Here is a 17,972-nt window from a genome sequence, read left to right as displayed (position 1 = left end):
TCAGGAGTACCCAGGCAGTGGTCCTTGTGCTACCAGATCCTCATCCAGCAGCATTTCCAAGTGTGGCTGAAGTGCAGCTGGATGAGGATCCGGGAGCACCAGGAGCACTGCCGGGTGCCCTATAAAAGAGGTTACCTCAATCCATGTGAAGAGCCAGAGTTAGGAGGTGGAGGACGAAGCTTGCTGGGAGAGGAGTGGAGGTGGCAGAGAAAAAGAGAAAGAAAGGAGAAAAGGAAGAGAGAAGGGACTGAGCATTATTACTGTGGGTGATTGTGTACTGTATTCTATAGTGGGGAGCGGGTCTGTCTTTCTTTCAAATAAGCTCTACTGTATCAAAAAGTATCCAGTCCATACATTTTATGCTGCTACTAAAAGAGCAAGACATATATGTCAGAAGTTCAAAGATTTTTTTTCAGGTTAACCATAGAGCATTTTTAAGGTTCCAAGCCTTCTGAATTGTCACTTACCTGTAAAATGTTTATATTTCTACAGTCTATTTATGCTGTTCTTTCATGTTTTGATGTGCCCTTTGACCATTTTATTTATCTTTATAATATTAGTGTAACATGTTTTCCTGTCTTACCTCTCCCTCTAATACAGTGACTGGTCAGATACTTCGTTGTGATGCAATTGTGGATGTTATCAGTGAAATTCAAATTGTTTCTACAACTCGTGAACTTTACCTTGAGGATTCTCCTTTGGAGTTGAGGATCCATGCTTTAGACTCAGAAGGTAGATACTTCTCTATTTTTTTTTTTTTATTATACTTCACTTACTTTGTGTAATTTTTGACATTTTTAAATATTTTTTTCTAATGTATTTATTTTTAATGCATCATTGTTAAGAGGATTGGCTGAAAGTTCTGCAAAAACATCAAAGATGCAACTATCAGTCAATACACAAGTTTTTTCAAACACAATTTAGAAACGTCCAGTATTCAGTATACTAAAAGAGTGGTGTCAGCAGAGAAGGGTAAACAAAATGCACATTCTAATGAATCTTGAACAAATTAAAGGATACTCATGGTTTTTGCTTTATGATGAGGTCAGCTGGGTTACCTAGCCTTTTCTCTGAGCAGTTTAGCAGTATACAGGCAAAAATATCTAGACCTGTTTCCATGACTAATGGTGACCTGTGAAGTGATGAAACAACTTCACCTCCAAGATCCATATATATAATAGTACAGAGTAACCAATGACTCAAATACCTTGGTTCAAGCAGCTTATCATTTCCAGGATACCAATAATCAAAATCAGATCCTTACTAAAGGTGGGATTACTGCTGAGAGGCGCATCATCTCGAGGCCCAAATTCCAGTTAATCTTACCTGCTTGCACATGTGGGCATTATACATTTATGCAAAATACCACCATAATTTAAATGCTTAGTCACCAAAGTTTAACAGTTGATCATTGAAACACTGTGACACTATTATTGCCGCCTCTTTTGTTTTTTCTTACTTTACATGATACGTGGTGTTAATTTATAGCCCCAACTCTTCTGAAGTTGGGAAAGCCACATAGTGTGAATTTCTTTGTGACCAGAGAAATTATCAAAATGCCAAATCCCCCCCAATCCCTTCCCATTGTATAACCAGAAATGCACTTGTCCTTGCATATGAGGCTGTCGGAGTGCGCATTGATGGAGACCCCTGTACATGAGTCCATGAGAGGGAGTTTGATGGAGACATTTCTGTATACAGTGATCCCTCGCTATATCGCGCTTCGCCTTTCGCGGCTTCACTCTATCGCGGATTTTATATGTAAGCATATTTAAATATATATCGCGGATTTTTTGCTGGTTTGCGGATTTTCTGAGGACAATGGGTCTTTTAAGTTCTGGTAGATGCTTCCTCCGTTGGTTTGCCCAGTTGATTTCATACAAGGGACACTATTGGCAGATGGCTGAGAAGAAACCCAACTTACTTTTCTCTCTCTCTCTCTCTCTTGCGCTGACTTTCTCTGATCCTGATGTAGGGGGATTGAGCAGGGGGGCTGTTCGCACACCTAGATGATACGGACGCTCGTCTAAAAATGCTGAAAGATTATCTTCACGTTGCTACCTTCTATGCAGCTGCTTCCTGAAGCGACATGCTGCACGGTGCTTTGCATACTTAAAAGCTCGAAGGGCACGTATTGATTTTTGCTTGTTTGTTTTTCTCTGTCTCTCTCTGCTCCTGACAGAGTGGGTGTGAGCTGCCGCCTTCAACAGCTTTGTGCCGCAGTGCTTCGCATACTTAAAAGCCAAACAGCCCTATTGATTTGTTTGCTTTCCTCTGTCTTTCTGACATTCTGTGCTCCTGACGCGCACTCCTTTGAAGAGGAAGATATGTTTACATTCTTTTAATTGTGAGACGGAACTGTCATCTCTGTCTTGTCATGGAGCACAGTTTAAACTTTTGAAAAAGAGACAAATGTTTGTTTGCAGTGTTTGAATAACGTTCCTGTCTCTCTACAACCTCCTGTGTTTCTGCGCAAATCTGTGACCCAAGCATGACAATATAAAAATAACCTTATAAACATATGGTTTCTACTTCGCGGATTTTCTTATTTCGCGGGTGGCTCTGGAACGCAACCCCCGCGATGGAGGAGGGATTACTGTAGTTTCTTTTTCTTCCTCAGGCAGCACTGTGTAATGTTTTAGACAAGGGAACAATGATTCTCCGCTACGGGCAGTGCTATAGGTAACATAATAGGACATGTTATTGTAAGACAAGGGAATGTAGACTAATTAATGAAACTGGATGCTAGAATAAAGACCTGGGAAACAAAGTAAAGTAAAATAATACAATTTCTTATTTATTTTAGAATCATTAGAAAGTAGAAAGAGTGGGGAAAAAAACATTTTGAACTTCAACTAAAGTGTTACAGTGCTCAATTGTACTTGAAGTGAACATTCATTTTTTGTGTTCGATGAAATAGGGAAATTTATTAATAGCTGTTTTATTGTGGACACATGACTTTTCTTTTAATCTCACAAACCTCACAAAAAATCTGTGAATCATTTATATTTGCAGCAGGAAGTGAGATTCCTGACTTCAGCTAGTTTAGCACCAGTGTCCTGTAACATAAAGTTTAAATGGGAAGGGTACAGGTGTATGCCATTGTGGTTCTTGCAGACTGCAAGTGCCCATGGTTTTTCATTATGTACATTGTTCTTTTAGGTAGCTCACTATGCTTAAAATGATCACTAACTGTGGCCACACAAGTTGTAATTCTTCTTAGACTTCGTCTGTTTTTTCTGATTTTAAAGGGTCCTCTGAAGCCTTTCATTTGCATGCTGGAATGTCGGCTCACATGGTGAGTGACTGATCAACAGGCTAATGCAGCTTGTCAGAAAAATTACAGTATTTTTCATTATCCACCAATTTTCCTAAACCGCCTATACTGAGCAGGGCAGTGGGGCAGCTGGAGCCTGTGCTTGTGGTGTTATATCTTATGTAAACTATGCAGTGAGATTTGGGTGCCGAACAAGGAAATTGGTGGCGTGGTGGTGTTTCTTTGGTCTTGCAGTCAGTGTTTGATGTGGGCCAATACCAGCTGCACTTGATGCTTCATGGGGATACCCCTACCTGTGCTCTGATCTCCAAGGAGGGAGCCCTCCCACCCCTCATGTAAAAGTAATAATGAATTAGGAGGAGGAACAGAGAGAGATAGATAGATACTTTATTAATCCCAAGGGGAAATTCACATACTCTAGCAGCAGCATACTGACTAAAAACAATAATAAATTAAAGAGTAATAAAAATGCAGGTAAAAACAGACAATAACTTTGAATAATGTTAACGTTTACCCCTCCGGGTGGAATTGAAGAGTCGCATAGTTTGAAGGAGGAACGATCTCCTCAGTCTGTCAGTGGAGCAGGACAGTAACAGCAGTCTGTCGCTGAAGCTGCTCCTCTGTCTGGTGATGACACTGTTTAGTGGATGCAGTGGATTCTCCATAATTGATAGGAGCCTGCTGAGCGACTGTCGCTCCGCCACAGAAGTCAAACTGTCCAGCTCCATGCCTACAATAGAGCCTGCCTTCCTCACCTGTTTGTCCAGGCGTGAGGCGTCCTTCTTCTTAACCCTTTAACTGCCAACTCCCTAAATATTCCCCACGCCAGGCGAAATCTGAACAATTTTCGTTTTTTTACTTTTTTACATTTTTTTTACATTTTTTACATTTATTCAAGCAGTATTGACCACTAAATGTTGTGCAAGTTCTAGAAATGGGCAAACACATAATAAAACACAAAATGTACCTTTTCTCAGGCTTCTGGATTTATTGTCTACTACAAAACGGAACAGTCAAAAGTAATTCAAATGTCAAAAGTAGTTCAGTCAATCATAGTTTCATTCCCAGTATTTGAGTTTGCTGTGCCACAGGCCAAAGCAGGGAACTGCACAAAGTCCTGGATTGCTGGGACACTTTGAGCAGAAGGTCTTGACGTCTCTACGCTGACCCTTCTTTGAACAGACACGACAGCGTTTTTCTGAAAGTCCAAAGTCCTTACATTCATCTGGCAACACTGCTGAAATACTACTCATAGGATCCTCTTTGCCAGTGTATACACGAAATCTATAAATGTAACCTGAATTCTCAGCTAAGCAAAACATCTTGATACCAAACCGTGCCCTTTTCAATGGTAGATACTGTCGAAACTGTAAGCGGCCCTTCCACAACAATAAACTTTCATCAACTGCAACTGACGGTCCTGGCATGTAGGGCAACTGAAATGCTTCAAATAAATGATCAATCAAAGGACGTAGCTTGAACAAGTGGTCGCGGTTTGGATCTTTCTTATCTGGCTCATTTCTGTTGTCATTCAAATGAAAGAATTTCAGCAGCAAAGAGAATCGGTTACGTGTCATGACAGCTGCAAAAATAGGTGTTGCATACATAGGATCTGTAGACCAGTACATCTCAATATCTGGTTTTCTGATTATTCCCATCAACATCAAAATCCCAATGAATTTTTTCATTTCGTTTTCTTCAGTGTCAAACCAAGCACGAACACAGGAATATGGAGGTAAATTGGGATTTTTCTCAATAAACTGTGCTGCATACAGATTTGTCTGATGAACAAAATGTCTGATCAAATCAGGTGACACAAACAGCTCATAAAACTGCTCAGCAGTGTAATTGTTTACATCAACAATAAAGCCACACGTTGCCTCAAACGGATGCAGAAAAGGTAGTTCACCTCGGGCAGCAGTCCAGTTGAGATGCTGGGGATACACCCACTCATCGCCGTCATCCGATGCGTCTTCATTCACAGTATCATGCAGCGCACGTTGCTGCTCATCATTGTCGCTAAAATCTTCTTCAGAACTGCTACAATCATGATCAGAACTGTCCAAAATCGCCTGCAAAGCCTCACTTGAAGTCAGTTTACGTTTCGCCATATTCACAGCTGTTACATGCGAATCACGTCACATGACTGGCCAAAACAACCACAGACTTGTCGAAATACAACGTAGTAATAATACCCACGCCAAACCGTCAGTTATACTACTTGCCAGGCATTCATATAACCACAGGCAAATGTGCCGGATAATTCCGGCAGTATGGCGTTAGCAATAAAACAACGGTGCCGGATATATCCGGCAGAGGGCGGTTAAGGGGTTAATGCTGCCTCCCCAGCACACCGCCGCATAGAAGAGGGCACTCGCCCCAACCGTCTGATAGAACATCTGCAGCATCTTATTGCAGATGTTGATGGACGCCAGTCTTCTAAGGAAGTATAGCCGGCTCTGTCCTCTCTTGCACAGAGAATCAGTATTGGAAGTCCAGTCCAATTTATCATCCAGCTGCACTCCCAGGTATTTATAGGTCTGCACCCTCTGCACACAGTCACCTCTGACGATCGCTGGGTCCATGAGGGGTCTGGTGTTGGTTGGTTTTGCTGGTGTTCAGGTGTAGGTGGTTTGAGTCGCACCATTTAACAAAGTCCTTGATGAAGTCCCTATACTCCTCCTCCTGCCCACTCCTGATGCAGCCCATGATAGCAGTGTCGTCCGCGAACTTTTGCACGTGGCAGGACTCTGAGTTGTATTGGAAGTCCGATGTATATAGGCTTAACAGGACCGAAGAAAGTACAGTCCCCTGCAGCGCTCCTGTGTTGCTCACCACAATGTCAGACCTGCAGTTACAGAGACGCACATACTGAGGTCTGTCTGTAAGATAGTCCACGATCCATGCCACTAGGTATGAATCTACTCTGTCAGCTTGTCCCTAAGGAGCAGAGGTTGGATCGTGTTGAAGGGGCTAGAGAAGTCTAGAAACATAATTCTTACAGCACCACTGCCTCTGTCCAAGTGGGAGAGGGATCGGTGTAGCATATACAGTGCATCCGGAAAGTATTCACAGCGCATCACTTTTTCCACATTTTGTTATGTTACAGCCTTATTCCAAAATGGATTAAATTCGTTTTTTCCCTCAGAATTCTACAGACAACACCCCATAATGACAACGTGAAAAAAGTTTACTTGAGATTTTTGTAAATTTATTAAAAATAAAAAAATTGAGAAAGCACATGTACCTAAGTATTCACAGCCTTTGCCATGGAGCTCAAAATTGAGCTCAGGTGCATCCTGTTTCCCCTGATCATCCTTGAGATGTTTCTGCAGCTTAACTGGAGTCCACCTGTGGTAAATTCAGTTGATTGGACATGATTTGGAAAAGCACACACCTGTCTATATAAGGTCCCACAGTTGACAGTTCATGTCAGAGCACAAACCAAGCATGAAGTCAAAGGAATTGTCTGTAGACCTCTGAGACAGGATTGTCTCGAGGCACAAATCAGGGGAAGGTTACAGAAAAATTTCTGCTGCTTTGAAGGTCCCAATGAGCACAGTGGCCTCTGTCATCCATAAGTGGAAGAAGTTTGAAACCACCAGGACTCCTCCTAGAGCTGGCCGGCCATCTAAATTGAGCAATTGGGGGAGAAGGGTCTTAGTCAGGTAGGTGACCAAGAACCCAATGGTCACTCTGTCAGAGCTCCAGAGGTCCTCTTTGGAGAGAGGAGAACCTTCCAGAAGGACAACCATCTCTGCAGCAATCCACCAATCAGGCCTGTATGGCAGAGTGGCCAGACGGAGTAAAAGGCACATGGCAACCCGCCTGGAGTTTGCCAAAAGGCACCTGAATGACTCTCAGACCATGAGAAAGAAAATTATCTGGTCTGATGAGACAAAGATTGAACTCTTTGGTGTGAATGCCAGGCGTCATGTTTGGAGGAAACCAGGCACCGCTCATCACCAGGCCAATACCATCCCTACAGTGAAGCATGGTGGTGGCAGCATCATGCTGTGGGGATGTTTTTCAGCGGCAGGAACTGGGAGACTAGTCAGGATAAAGGGAAAGATGACTGCAGCAATGTACAGAGACATCCTGGAGGAAAACCTGCTCCAGAGCGCTCTTGACCTCAGACTGGGACAACGGTTCATCTTTCAGCAGGACAACGACCCTAAGCACACGGCCAAGATATCAAAGGAGTGGCTTCAGGACAACTCTGTGAATGTCCTTGAGTGGCAAAGCCAGAGCCCAGACTTGACTCCGATTGAACCTCTCTGGAGAGATCTTAAAATGGCTGTGCACCAACGCTTCCCATCCAGCCTGATGGAGCTTGAGAGGTGCTGCAAAGAGGAATGGGCGAAACTGGCCAAGGATAGGTGCGCCAAGCTTGTGGCATCATATTCAAAAAGACTTGAGGCTGCAATTGCTGCCGAAGGTGCATTGACAAAGTATTTACCAAAGGCTGTGAATACTTATGTACATGTGATTTCTCAGTTTTTTTGTTTTTAATAAATCTGCAAAAATCTCAAACTTTTTTCACGTTGTCATTATGGGGTGTTGTGTGTAGAATTCTGAGGAAAAAATTAATTTAACCCATTTTGGAATAAGGCTGTAACATAACAACATGTGGAAAAAGTGATGCACTGTGAATACTTTCCGGATGCACTGTAGATGATGGCATCCTCCGCTCCCACCTTCTCCTGGTATGCGATCTGCAGAGGGTCGAGGGCGTGTTGGACCTGTGGCCTCAGGTGGTGAAGCAGCAGCCTCTCCATGGTCTTCATCACATGCAACGTAAGAGCAACAGGCCGGAAGTCATTCAGCTCACTAGGACGTGATACCTTTGGAACTGGGGTGATGGAAGATGTTTTCCAAAGCCTCGGGACTCTCCCCTGTTCCAGGCTCAGGTTGAAGATGCACGGTAGAGGACTCCCAGCTCCGACGCACAGACCTTCAGCAGTCGTGGCGATACTCCATCTGGACCCGCTGCATTGCTGGCACGAAGTCTCTTCAGCTCAGTGCTCACCTGCGCTGCTGTAATTGTGGGTGGGGATGTCTCTCCTATGCTGGTCTCTGCAGAAGGATGGGTGGAGGGTGCAGTACTCTGAGGTGAGAGTGGGTTAGGGTGGTCAAACCTGTTAAAGAAGTTGTTCATTTGGTTTGCTCTCTTCACGTCTCTCTTGATGGTGGCACCCCGCTTCGAGCTGCAGCCAGTGATAATCTTCATCTCATCCCACACTTCCTTCATACTGTTATTCTGCAACTTCTGCTCCAGCTTTCTCCTGTACTGCTCCTTCGCCGCCCTGAGCTGGACTTGGAGTTCCTTCTGCACGCGCTTGAGCTCATGCTGATCACCGCCTTTAAAAGCCCTTTTCTGGTTCAAAAGGTCCTTGATGTCACTTGTAATCCATGGCTTGTTGTTAGCATAGCAGTGTACAGTTCTTACTGGAACTACAATGTCCATACAGAAGTTGATGTAGTCAGTAGTGCAGTCAACAACCTCCTCAATGTTTTCACTATGTGATCCCTGCAGGATATCGCAGTCTGTAGTTCCAAAGCAGTCTCTCAGTGCCTGCTCTGCCTCAGGGGACCACTTCCTGAATGAGCGTGTGGTTGTAGGTACGACCCTCACTCTTGGTTTGTAGTGAGGCTGAAGCAGAACCAGGTTATGATCTGCTTTCCCAAGCGCAGGCAGCGGGGTGGTGCTGTATGCGTCTTTAACGTTTGCATACAGTAAGTCAATAGTCTTATTTCCCCGGGTGTTACAGTCCACATACTGGGAGAAGGCAGGTAATGTTTTGTCTAGCGTCACATCATTAAAATCTCCAGCGATTAGCACAAGCGCTTCAGGGTGCTGCGTTTGTAACTTAGCAACAGCAGAATGGATGATGTCACTCGCTATCTCCACGTCCGCCCGAGGAGGGATGTAAACAATAACAATGACGTGTCCAAACTCTCTGGGCAAGTAATAGGGACGCAAACTTACTGCCAACAGTTCGATGTCCCTGCAGCAAGTGGAGACTTTGACGTTAACATGTCCAGAGTTACACCACCTTGTATTGACATAGAGAGCTAGAACTCCTCCTTTGTGCTTCCCACAGGTACTTGCTTCTCTGTCTGCTCTAACTGTGCTAAACCCGGGTAGCTCCACATTAGCATCTGACGATCTGACGATGACTAAAGAGTGTACTGCAAGTAATTTGGTCCCACTTCAAGCACTGTTTGTTGGCAAACAGGAATGTAATTACACAGTGTACATGATTACACTAAGCATATCAAAGCAGTGTCTTATGGGTGTTTTTAAAGCCAGTGTCAGCTGTGCAATTGTTCTTCTGCACGCACATCGTACATTGCAAGCTTGCAATACTAATCAACAATCAGCAATATGCGCGTTTTGTAGCATGTCATTTGCATGCATGACAAGAAAAGAAAAAATATACACCAGTAGTCAAACCACGATGAAACAGCAAAGTAATTTTTTTTTGTTTGTTTTTTTTTTTCTATAATGTATGCAGAGTCTCTTTTTTTGTTCAGAAGATGGTAGAAAGAGAACAACGAAGGATGCAGTGCTTAAATGAGTAAAAGTAATTAACTTAGTTTTCTGTTTGTAGACATTTATTCAACAATATTTATTTATATAGCACATTTTCATACAAACAATGTAACTCAAAGTGCTTTACGTGATGTGAAAGAGAAAGTTACAATCTTAACAAAGATAAATAGCTAGTAGAAGAGTAGCATCATTATATACAGTGCATCATGAAAGAATTCACAGCGCATCACTTTTTCCACATTTTGTTATGTTACAGCCTTATTCCAAAATGGATGAAATTCATTTTTTTCCTCAGAATTCTACACACAACACCCCATAATGACAACGTGAAAAAAAGTTTACTTGAGGTTTTTGCAAGTTTATTAAAAATAAAAAAATTGAGAAAGCACATGTACATAAGTATTCACAGCCTTTGCCATGAAGCTCAAAATTGAGCTCAGGTGCATCCTGTTTCCCCTGATCATCCTTGAGATGTTTCTGCAGCTTAATTGGAGTCCACCTGTGGTAAATTCAGTTGATTGGACATGATTTGGAAAAGCACACACCTGTCTATATAAGGTTCCACAGTTGACAGTTCATGTCAGAGCACAAACCAAGCATGAAGTCGAAGGAATTGTCTGTAGACCTCTGAGACAGGATTGTCTCGAGGCACAAATCTGAGGAAGGTTACAGAAATATTTCTGCTGCTTTGAAGGTCCCAATGAGCACAGTGGCCTCCATCATCTGTAAGTGGAAGAAGTTCGAAACCACCAGGACTCTTCCTAGAGCTGGCCGGCCATCTAAACTGAGCGATCGGGGGAGAAGGGCCTTAGTCAGGGAGGTGACCAAGAACCCGATGGTCACTCTGTCAGAGCTCCAGAGGTCCTCTGTGGAGAGAGGAGAACCTTCCAGAAGGACAACCATCTCTGCAGCAATCCACCAATCAGGCCTGTATGGTAGAGTGGCCAGATGGAAGCCACTCCCTTGTAAAAGGCACATGGCAGCCCGCCTGGAGTTTGCCAAAAGGCACCTGAAGGACTCTCAGACCATGAGAAAGAAAATTCCCTGGTCTGATGAGACAAAGATTGAACTCTTTGGTGTGAATGCCAGGGGTCACGTTTGGAGGAAATCAGGCACCGTTCATCACCAGGCCAATACCATCCCTACAGTGAAGCATGGTGGTGGCAGCATCATGCTGTGGGGATGTTTTTCAGTGGCAGGAACTGGGAGACTAGTCAGGATAAAGGGAAAGATGACTGCAGCAATGTACAGAGACTTCCTGGATGAAAACCTGCTCTAGAGCGCTCTTGACCTCAGACTGGGGCGACGGTTCATCTTTCAGCAGGACAATGACCCTAAGCACACAGCCAAGATATCAAAGGAGTGGCTTCAGGACAACTCTGTGAATGTCCTTGAGTGGCCCAGCCAGAGCCCAGACTTGAATCCGATTGAACATCTCTGGAGAGATCTTAAAATGGCTGTGCACCGACGCTTCCCAACCAACCTGATGGAGCTTGAGAGGTGCTGCAAAGAGGAATGGGCAAAACTGGCCAAGGATAAGTGTGCCAAGCTTGTGGCATCATATTCAAAAAGACTTGAGGCTGCAATTGCTGCCGAAGGTGCATTGACAAAGTATTTAGCAAAGGCTGTGAATACTTATGTACATGTGATTTCTCAGTTTTTTTTATTTTTAATAAATCTGCAAAAATCTCAAACTTTTTTCACGTTGTCATTATGGGGTGTTGTGTGTAGAATTCTCAGGATTATAATGAATTTAATCCATTTTGGAACAAGGCTGTAACATAACAAAATGTGGAAAAAGTGATGTGCTGTGAATACTTTTCGGATGCACTGTACAATATCATGATGCAAGACTGTAAAGATGTTTCCAAGTGACAAGGTCTTATGACTGGGACAGAAAAACGACAAAGGTTCTGAGGTACTGTGCTCTTATCTCTGATCTCTGCATGATAATAAATGAAAGCAAGGTCGCCGTACCTGAACTTGAGAAGATTAAAGAGACTGTGATATTATAAAAGTCATTGTGGATGATCGCTTTTGCTTTTGCCGGAGTCATGGAAGCCTCGCTGTAAGGAAGTCATCTGTTGTCATTGTTCGACTGTGACGTTTGTTGCTGTCAGGAAACGTGCTGTCAGTCATTCGAGCTGCTGTCATGGCAACGTCTAAGCATAGCTCAAGTGAAGTTGGTAGTGATTGGAGTACAGATTCAAAGCCAGAGAATGTAATTGGAGATCTTAAAGGTCATTTAAGTCGGAGGAAAGATCAGCTTTCTGTGCTTATAACTGAAATCGAAAGCCTTAAAAACACTCCAGAAAATCATTTAGAAATAGCAGAAAGACTTGAGATTTTTCGTGAGATGCACAGTCAGATAGAGGAGCTGAATTAAAGACTACTATCAACGCTAAGTAAAGAAGGCGCGATTAAGAAACAGAAACTGACATTCACAGAAAACTCTAAGAAATGGAACGAATTTATTGATGCTACAGCGGTATGGCTGAAAGATACAAATAGTCTGTTAACACGTACATCTGACGAACAGCTAGTTAATGAATTCGAAGAGATGCAATTGCAAGAACGGGATCGTACAAAGTCAAAAGTACGAAAGGCGTCTCCTCAGTTAAAATTAAGAACCTTTAAGTATAGAAGTAGTAAAGAAACTTTTTAGTTATTTCTGTACTTAAAAGTTCTTTACTTCTTCTTCTATACTTAAAGGTTCTTAATTTCTTCTTCTGTACGCCATAAGCGTACAGTACAGTACTTAAATAAGCACTGTTTTCGTTGAGTTATTTCACACACTCAAAAGGCCCGTAGGCCCTCAGGCACAGTCACGGTTTAAAACCGTATGCTTCTACACCTTACACGTGGCAAGGCTGGTCACTAACTGAAGAATAATGTTTACTCAAAGTTGTTAGAAATGGCAAGAATATACCAATTCAATTCTACTTATGGGGGTTTTAGGAACCTCCAATAGATTATGCATTGTCATGTATTAAATTATTTATGAATCTTATGTAACTAGGAAATGGCTGTTACATATACAATATCATGATGCAAGACTCTAAAGATGTTTCCAAGTGACAAGGTCTTAGGGCTGGAAGGACAGAAAAAAATGACAAAAACTCCAGTTTACCTCCAGCCAACTGGCAGACCAGTGAGTTAAAAACAGAGGTACTAGACATTTATTTTGGTTTTAGTGCCACTCAAAGGTCAACTTTTTTAGCACTTATGTGATATGACAGGGAGGCCCGGTGGTGCAGTGGTAGCACTGCTGCCTCGCAGTTAGGAGACCCGGGTTTGCTTCCCGGGTCCTCCCTGCATGGAGTTTGCATGTTCTCCCCGTGTCTGCGTGGGTTTCTTCCGGGCGCTCCGGTTTCCTCCCACAGTCCAAAGACATGTAGGTTAGGTGGATTGGCGATTCTAAATTGGCCCTAGTGTGTGCTTGGTATGTGGGTGTGTTTGTGCGTGTGTCCTGCGGTGGGTTGGCACCCTGCCCAGGATTGGTTCCTGCCTTGTGCCCTGTGTTGGCTGGGATTGGCTCCAGCAGACCCCCGTGACCCTGTATTCGAATTCAGCGGGTTGGAAAATGGATGGATGGATGTAATATGACATTGAATCAATCTTCTTGCAGAAACATGAAAGGGGGGGGGGTGTAATATTTTTCCTTCGCACCGTTTCTCTAGCATTGCACCAAGGCCGCCATTAATCTCCCCACCCCCTCTCCTCCCACTCCCCCACATCTATGTCAGTATGTATAAATCAAGAAAATGAACATCAGTGCTATGTATTGACATGTGGCGTGCTGCTGTGAACTACGTAATATGAAATAGTAAACGTTTAAATGAAAACTTTATTTCACTAAATTTTTAAAGGTCGAATATAAATGTGGTACTGGATGTGCATAGAATTCTTTAAGTACGCAGCTTAACTTTTAGTATTATTGTTTTAAATGTTTTTTTAAAATAAAAAAAAAAATTATATGAAAATGCTTCCCTGACCAAAGTATTGCCTGAGGAGTTTGCCTCTTTGCTGGCCTGGGAAATGACAGTATTTTTTAATGCATTGAACATGCTACATTAATTGCAAAAATTAATGCATTAACTTTCCCTGGACTACCTTTATACACCATTAGTAGTATTTTAAAGTCAGTCCTAAATGATACAGATAACCAATGTAACAACGCTAAAACTAGAGAGATGTCGTCAGATTTTCTTTTTCTAGTTAAGATTTTTGCTGCTGCCGTCTGAACCAATTGTAACCAATTGATGTCTTTCTTACGTAGTCCTGTTAGGAGTGCATTACAAAAATCTAGCTGATTGAAAACAAAGCATGGACTTTTGCTATACAGTAATCCCTCGCTACTTTGCGGTTCACTTTTCGCGGATTCACGACTTCGCGGGTTTTTAAATACAATTGATTGCCCGCCTAACGCGGAAGTTATGTTCCAGACCCATCAGCAACAGGAGAAAATCCGCGATATAGAAAGACCATATAAATAAACATTTTTATAGTTTAAGCCTTAAAATACCCATCCCACATGTTTTATACACATGTAAACTTATAAAACACACTTTGTTAACCCATATGATATGTGGATGTCGGGCTAAGGATATGAGTAACATCTCACTATTATAAAACATTTTAACTTCACGCAAGACAAGACAGTGAGACAGGAAAATTGGTGATGTACAGGCTTAAAATTATTGACTCGCAGAGCGACAAGCAGCACAAAGCCAGCACAAAGTCCACTTCTCCTTAGTGTTCATTCAGCTCCCCACCCCCTTGACAATGCGAAGTGGCAGGAGGGGGGTTTGAGCGAAGGTGCGTTCAGCTCTCACACACACACACACACACACTCCTCCTTCCGAACGCGCAGAGCGACAAGCAGGCATTTTGGCAGAAGCAGCACAAAGTCCATTTCTGCTCAGAGTGAGTTCAGCTGCCCCCATTCACAAAGCGAGTGCAGACACATTGACGTCTGATCACTGCGTGCAGTGTGCAGTGTTGGTCTGAGGTGTTTAAGAATGTAGAAAGTGTTTAAGAGCATAGGAAGTGTTTATAAGAGCGTGGGAAAGGTTAACAAGAGAGTGAGAAAGGTTTATAAGAGTGTGGGAAGGGTTTATAAAGCCTTAAAATATGTATAAATAATCAAATAAATATAGGTCGCTACTTCGCGGATTTTCACCTATCGCGGGGGGCTCTGGAACGTAATCCCCGCGATAGGTGAGGGATTACTGTATTCCTTAAGTAAAAAATGCAGTCTTAATAATCTGGTTAATATGTGATTTAAAGTTTAGGCCAGAGTCCATGATTACCCATAAATCCTTTACCTCTGGCATGACTTTTAAACTTAAGGGATCAAGTTTATTTCTAATACCCTTGCTATTTCCATATTTGCCAATCACTAAGATTTCTGTTTTTTTTTTTTTTTTTTTTTCCTTATTTACTTAGAAAAAGTTGCTATTCGTTAATTCAGAAACAAAGCTAAGACACTGAATTAGAGAGACACGAGCATCTGTGTCATCAGGCACTGTTGATAAGTAAAACTATATATCATCTGCATAGCCATGGTAGCTCACCTTTTGTGATAATCTGGCCTAATGGATGCATGTAGATTGAAAAAAGCAGCGAATCCAGAATAAATCCTTTTGGTACACCATTTACAATATTGATATACAATATCATGGATCTCTGAAGTACAGTCACTACAACTAACAAAGTATTTTCTATCTACTGTTAGAGCTTCATGCCTATACGGCAGTGTGATTTGTAGCAATTTAAAAAAAAAAAAAAAAAAAAAAAAAAAAAACATAAAAAACAAACTTGGAACTAATCACTTATGAATCTTTGCAATAATATTACTGAATGAAGCTATGTTTGCTGAGTTACCTGAATCTGTGACACAGGAAAACTGACTCCTGTATCCAAAGTTAAAACGCCCACGTCCTAGTGTAGACATGGTAGCTTTCCATGGTATGTGGTTAGAGCAGATAATTGCTTGTAATCCACAAACATGTCTTCATCCACCAGCAACCCCCACCTCCCCGAGATGGTATTGAACATCCTCAATGTTTTGAAATGACAATGTGACATTTTAGACATTGCACAGCATGATGGTGCTGGAAGACTCGTATTAGCTCATTTACCAACCTTAAAAAAAAAAAAAAAAAAAAAAAAACTATACATAAGCATGTTCCTGTCCCTAAACCCCTTTTCGCACTTGCTTCTTATCTGGGGCATATAAAAACTGTTTCTTGTCTTCAAAGTGTCTTTCACCTTTGGGAGCTTATAATTCTAAATTTCCTATCTCTATTTGCCCTAGCCTTACACTTCTGATGTCAGAAGTAGTAAAGCATGCTTGTTTAACTTAGTACATGTGTTGATTATCAGGAGACTGCTACCTTCTTTTGAGCAACAGCTGATTTTGTTTTTCTAAAACATTGTGAACAGATAATTACAAATATTAGATGCTACAAATATGCAAATGACATTTCTGTTTTGTCTTGAGTTCACATAAACACACCACTAGCCTTCTCAGTTGGCATGTTTGCACTGTAGTGAACTGCTGTTGGTTAGCCATGAACTTGTAATGTTTTGCTTTGAAGTGGTCTCCCTACAGCATCTCAGCGGAGTAGACCCTGTTTCTGAACACTGTAAGTGGAGTGTTTCCACACATTTTCTGAGCAACACTGCTTCTACATTCCACCTGTCCAAAAGCTCAAATCCCTCTCATGTTGCCAAGTGTGTTTTTTGTGGATTCACCCCACAACACATTTTTGGTGAACTGCAGATGTTTGATCACAAACCCACAACGTCTGGTCAGGAGCCGTCTCCTCACAGCATGAGCTTATGGGAGAAATCTTTTAGTCAGCCTCGTAGAGACCGTTTCTAACACTACGAGTGAAGCTTTTCCTGGTAGCATCAGCAGAGTTCTCTCCATAGGTTGGCGCTACACATTCTTCTTTGATGCTATTAAATATTAGTGAAGTCTGTTATGCTAGTAATAATTATCTGCAAATAATTATTATCTTCAGTCCTTAACTTTGTTCATTTCTATTAGTTTCATTCCCGAGTATAATTCTAGTCCCCAGGTAAAGAAAGGCAAGTAAAAAGTAAGCAATATTTCTAGTAACAAAGTCCACAATCTGATCTATGGACTGGTTTACCATCTTTAAAAATACCCCTTACTTTTGAATCTTATGGAAGTGGTTAATTCCGTATGTAATGGATGTAGGTTTTTCAGACAATGACAGAATTTTTGAGGTAAGTGTAGGACAGACTGGCATTATCCATTGTAACAAGGCACTATATAGGCGCCCGACCCGTCACAGTCTGACGTGAAAAATAAACAACGATTTATTTTCTTTGTCTGTGGGTTACGCCTTCCTCGTACCCACAGACACAACACTGTCCCAGAAGCACACAAAACAAAAAGCAAAGCACCAACAAAACATCAAATCTTCCTTTGCCACCACTCCTCCCGGCAAGTGGTGTTGGCCTCCTCCTCCCGACTCTGGCACCGGGAGTGGTGTCTGCCAGCTTCTTTTATAGCCCACCCGGAAGTGCTTCAGTTGATAATTGACCTAATTAAGGCTCAGGAAGTCATGCAGCTCCCCCTAGTTGTGGCCACAGAGCCCAACAGGGATGAGCTCCTGTGTTCCACAATTGTGGCCCCAATGCAACCCAGGGGGGCTGCCACCAAGTGTTCCGGGGAACGTAGTGTGCATCCCATGGCTCCTCTCCCGGATCCAGTGTTAAAGGGGCGTCCTGGCCGTCCACCACACCGTTTTGCCAGGCTGGAACCCAAGTCAAGGCTTAGCAAACTGCTGCCAGACAATCTTATTATCAGCTAAAAAGTCTCAGTCCCAGGAAGCCAAATGCTTCTACTTCTCCCTATAAAAAACACTTGACACCCTAACTAATTGCACTTTTTTTCATCAAACTACAGCACGTCCTGGACATGATCTGGCTGCCCATAGCCAGGACCTATAGATGATAGTGGGTGGCCACAACAGAGACTAAAGTAATCCCTTTACTCCAGACAGTAATTGTGCTGGACCGAAGGTTTGGAATACTCTCTATTGCAGTTTGGACAATGTTTCCATTAGTCCATCCTTGCTTAGGATCAGCAAGAACAAAAGC

General features: G+C 42.4%; 1 protein-coding gene across 1 annotated transcript in view; it reads left to right on the top strand.

Annotated features, from left to right (window-relative positions):
- nup210 (nucleoporin 210) overlaps positions 1-17,972 on the top strand; it is a 293,306-nt gene that overhangs the window by 55,672 nt on the left and 219,662 nt on the right. The window contains exon 3 of the mRNA XM_028823964.2: positions 601-732. Coding sequence (XP_028679797.1) covers positions 601-732 — 132 coding nt within the window. The remainder of the gene's footprint in view (positions 1-600; positions 733-17,972) is intronic.

The sequence above is a fragment of the Erpetoichthys calabaricus genome, chromosome 18 (genome assembly GCF_900747795.2).
Source record: "Erpetoichthys calabaricus chromosome 18, fErpCal1.3, whole genome shotgun sequence".
NCBI classification, from domain to species: Eukaryota; Metazoa; Chordata; class Cladistia; order Polypteriformes; family Polypteridae; genus Erpetoichthys; species Erpetoichthys calabaricus.
The sequence above is the reverse complement of the archived record's forward strand: the minus strand, read 5'-3'. Positions and strand labels throughout refer to the sequence as shown.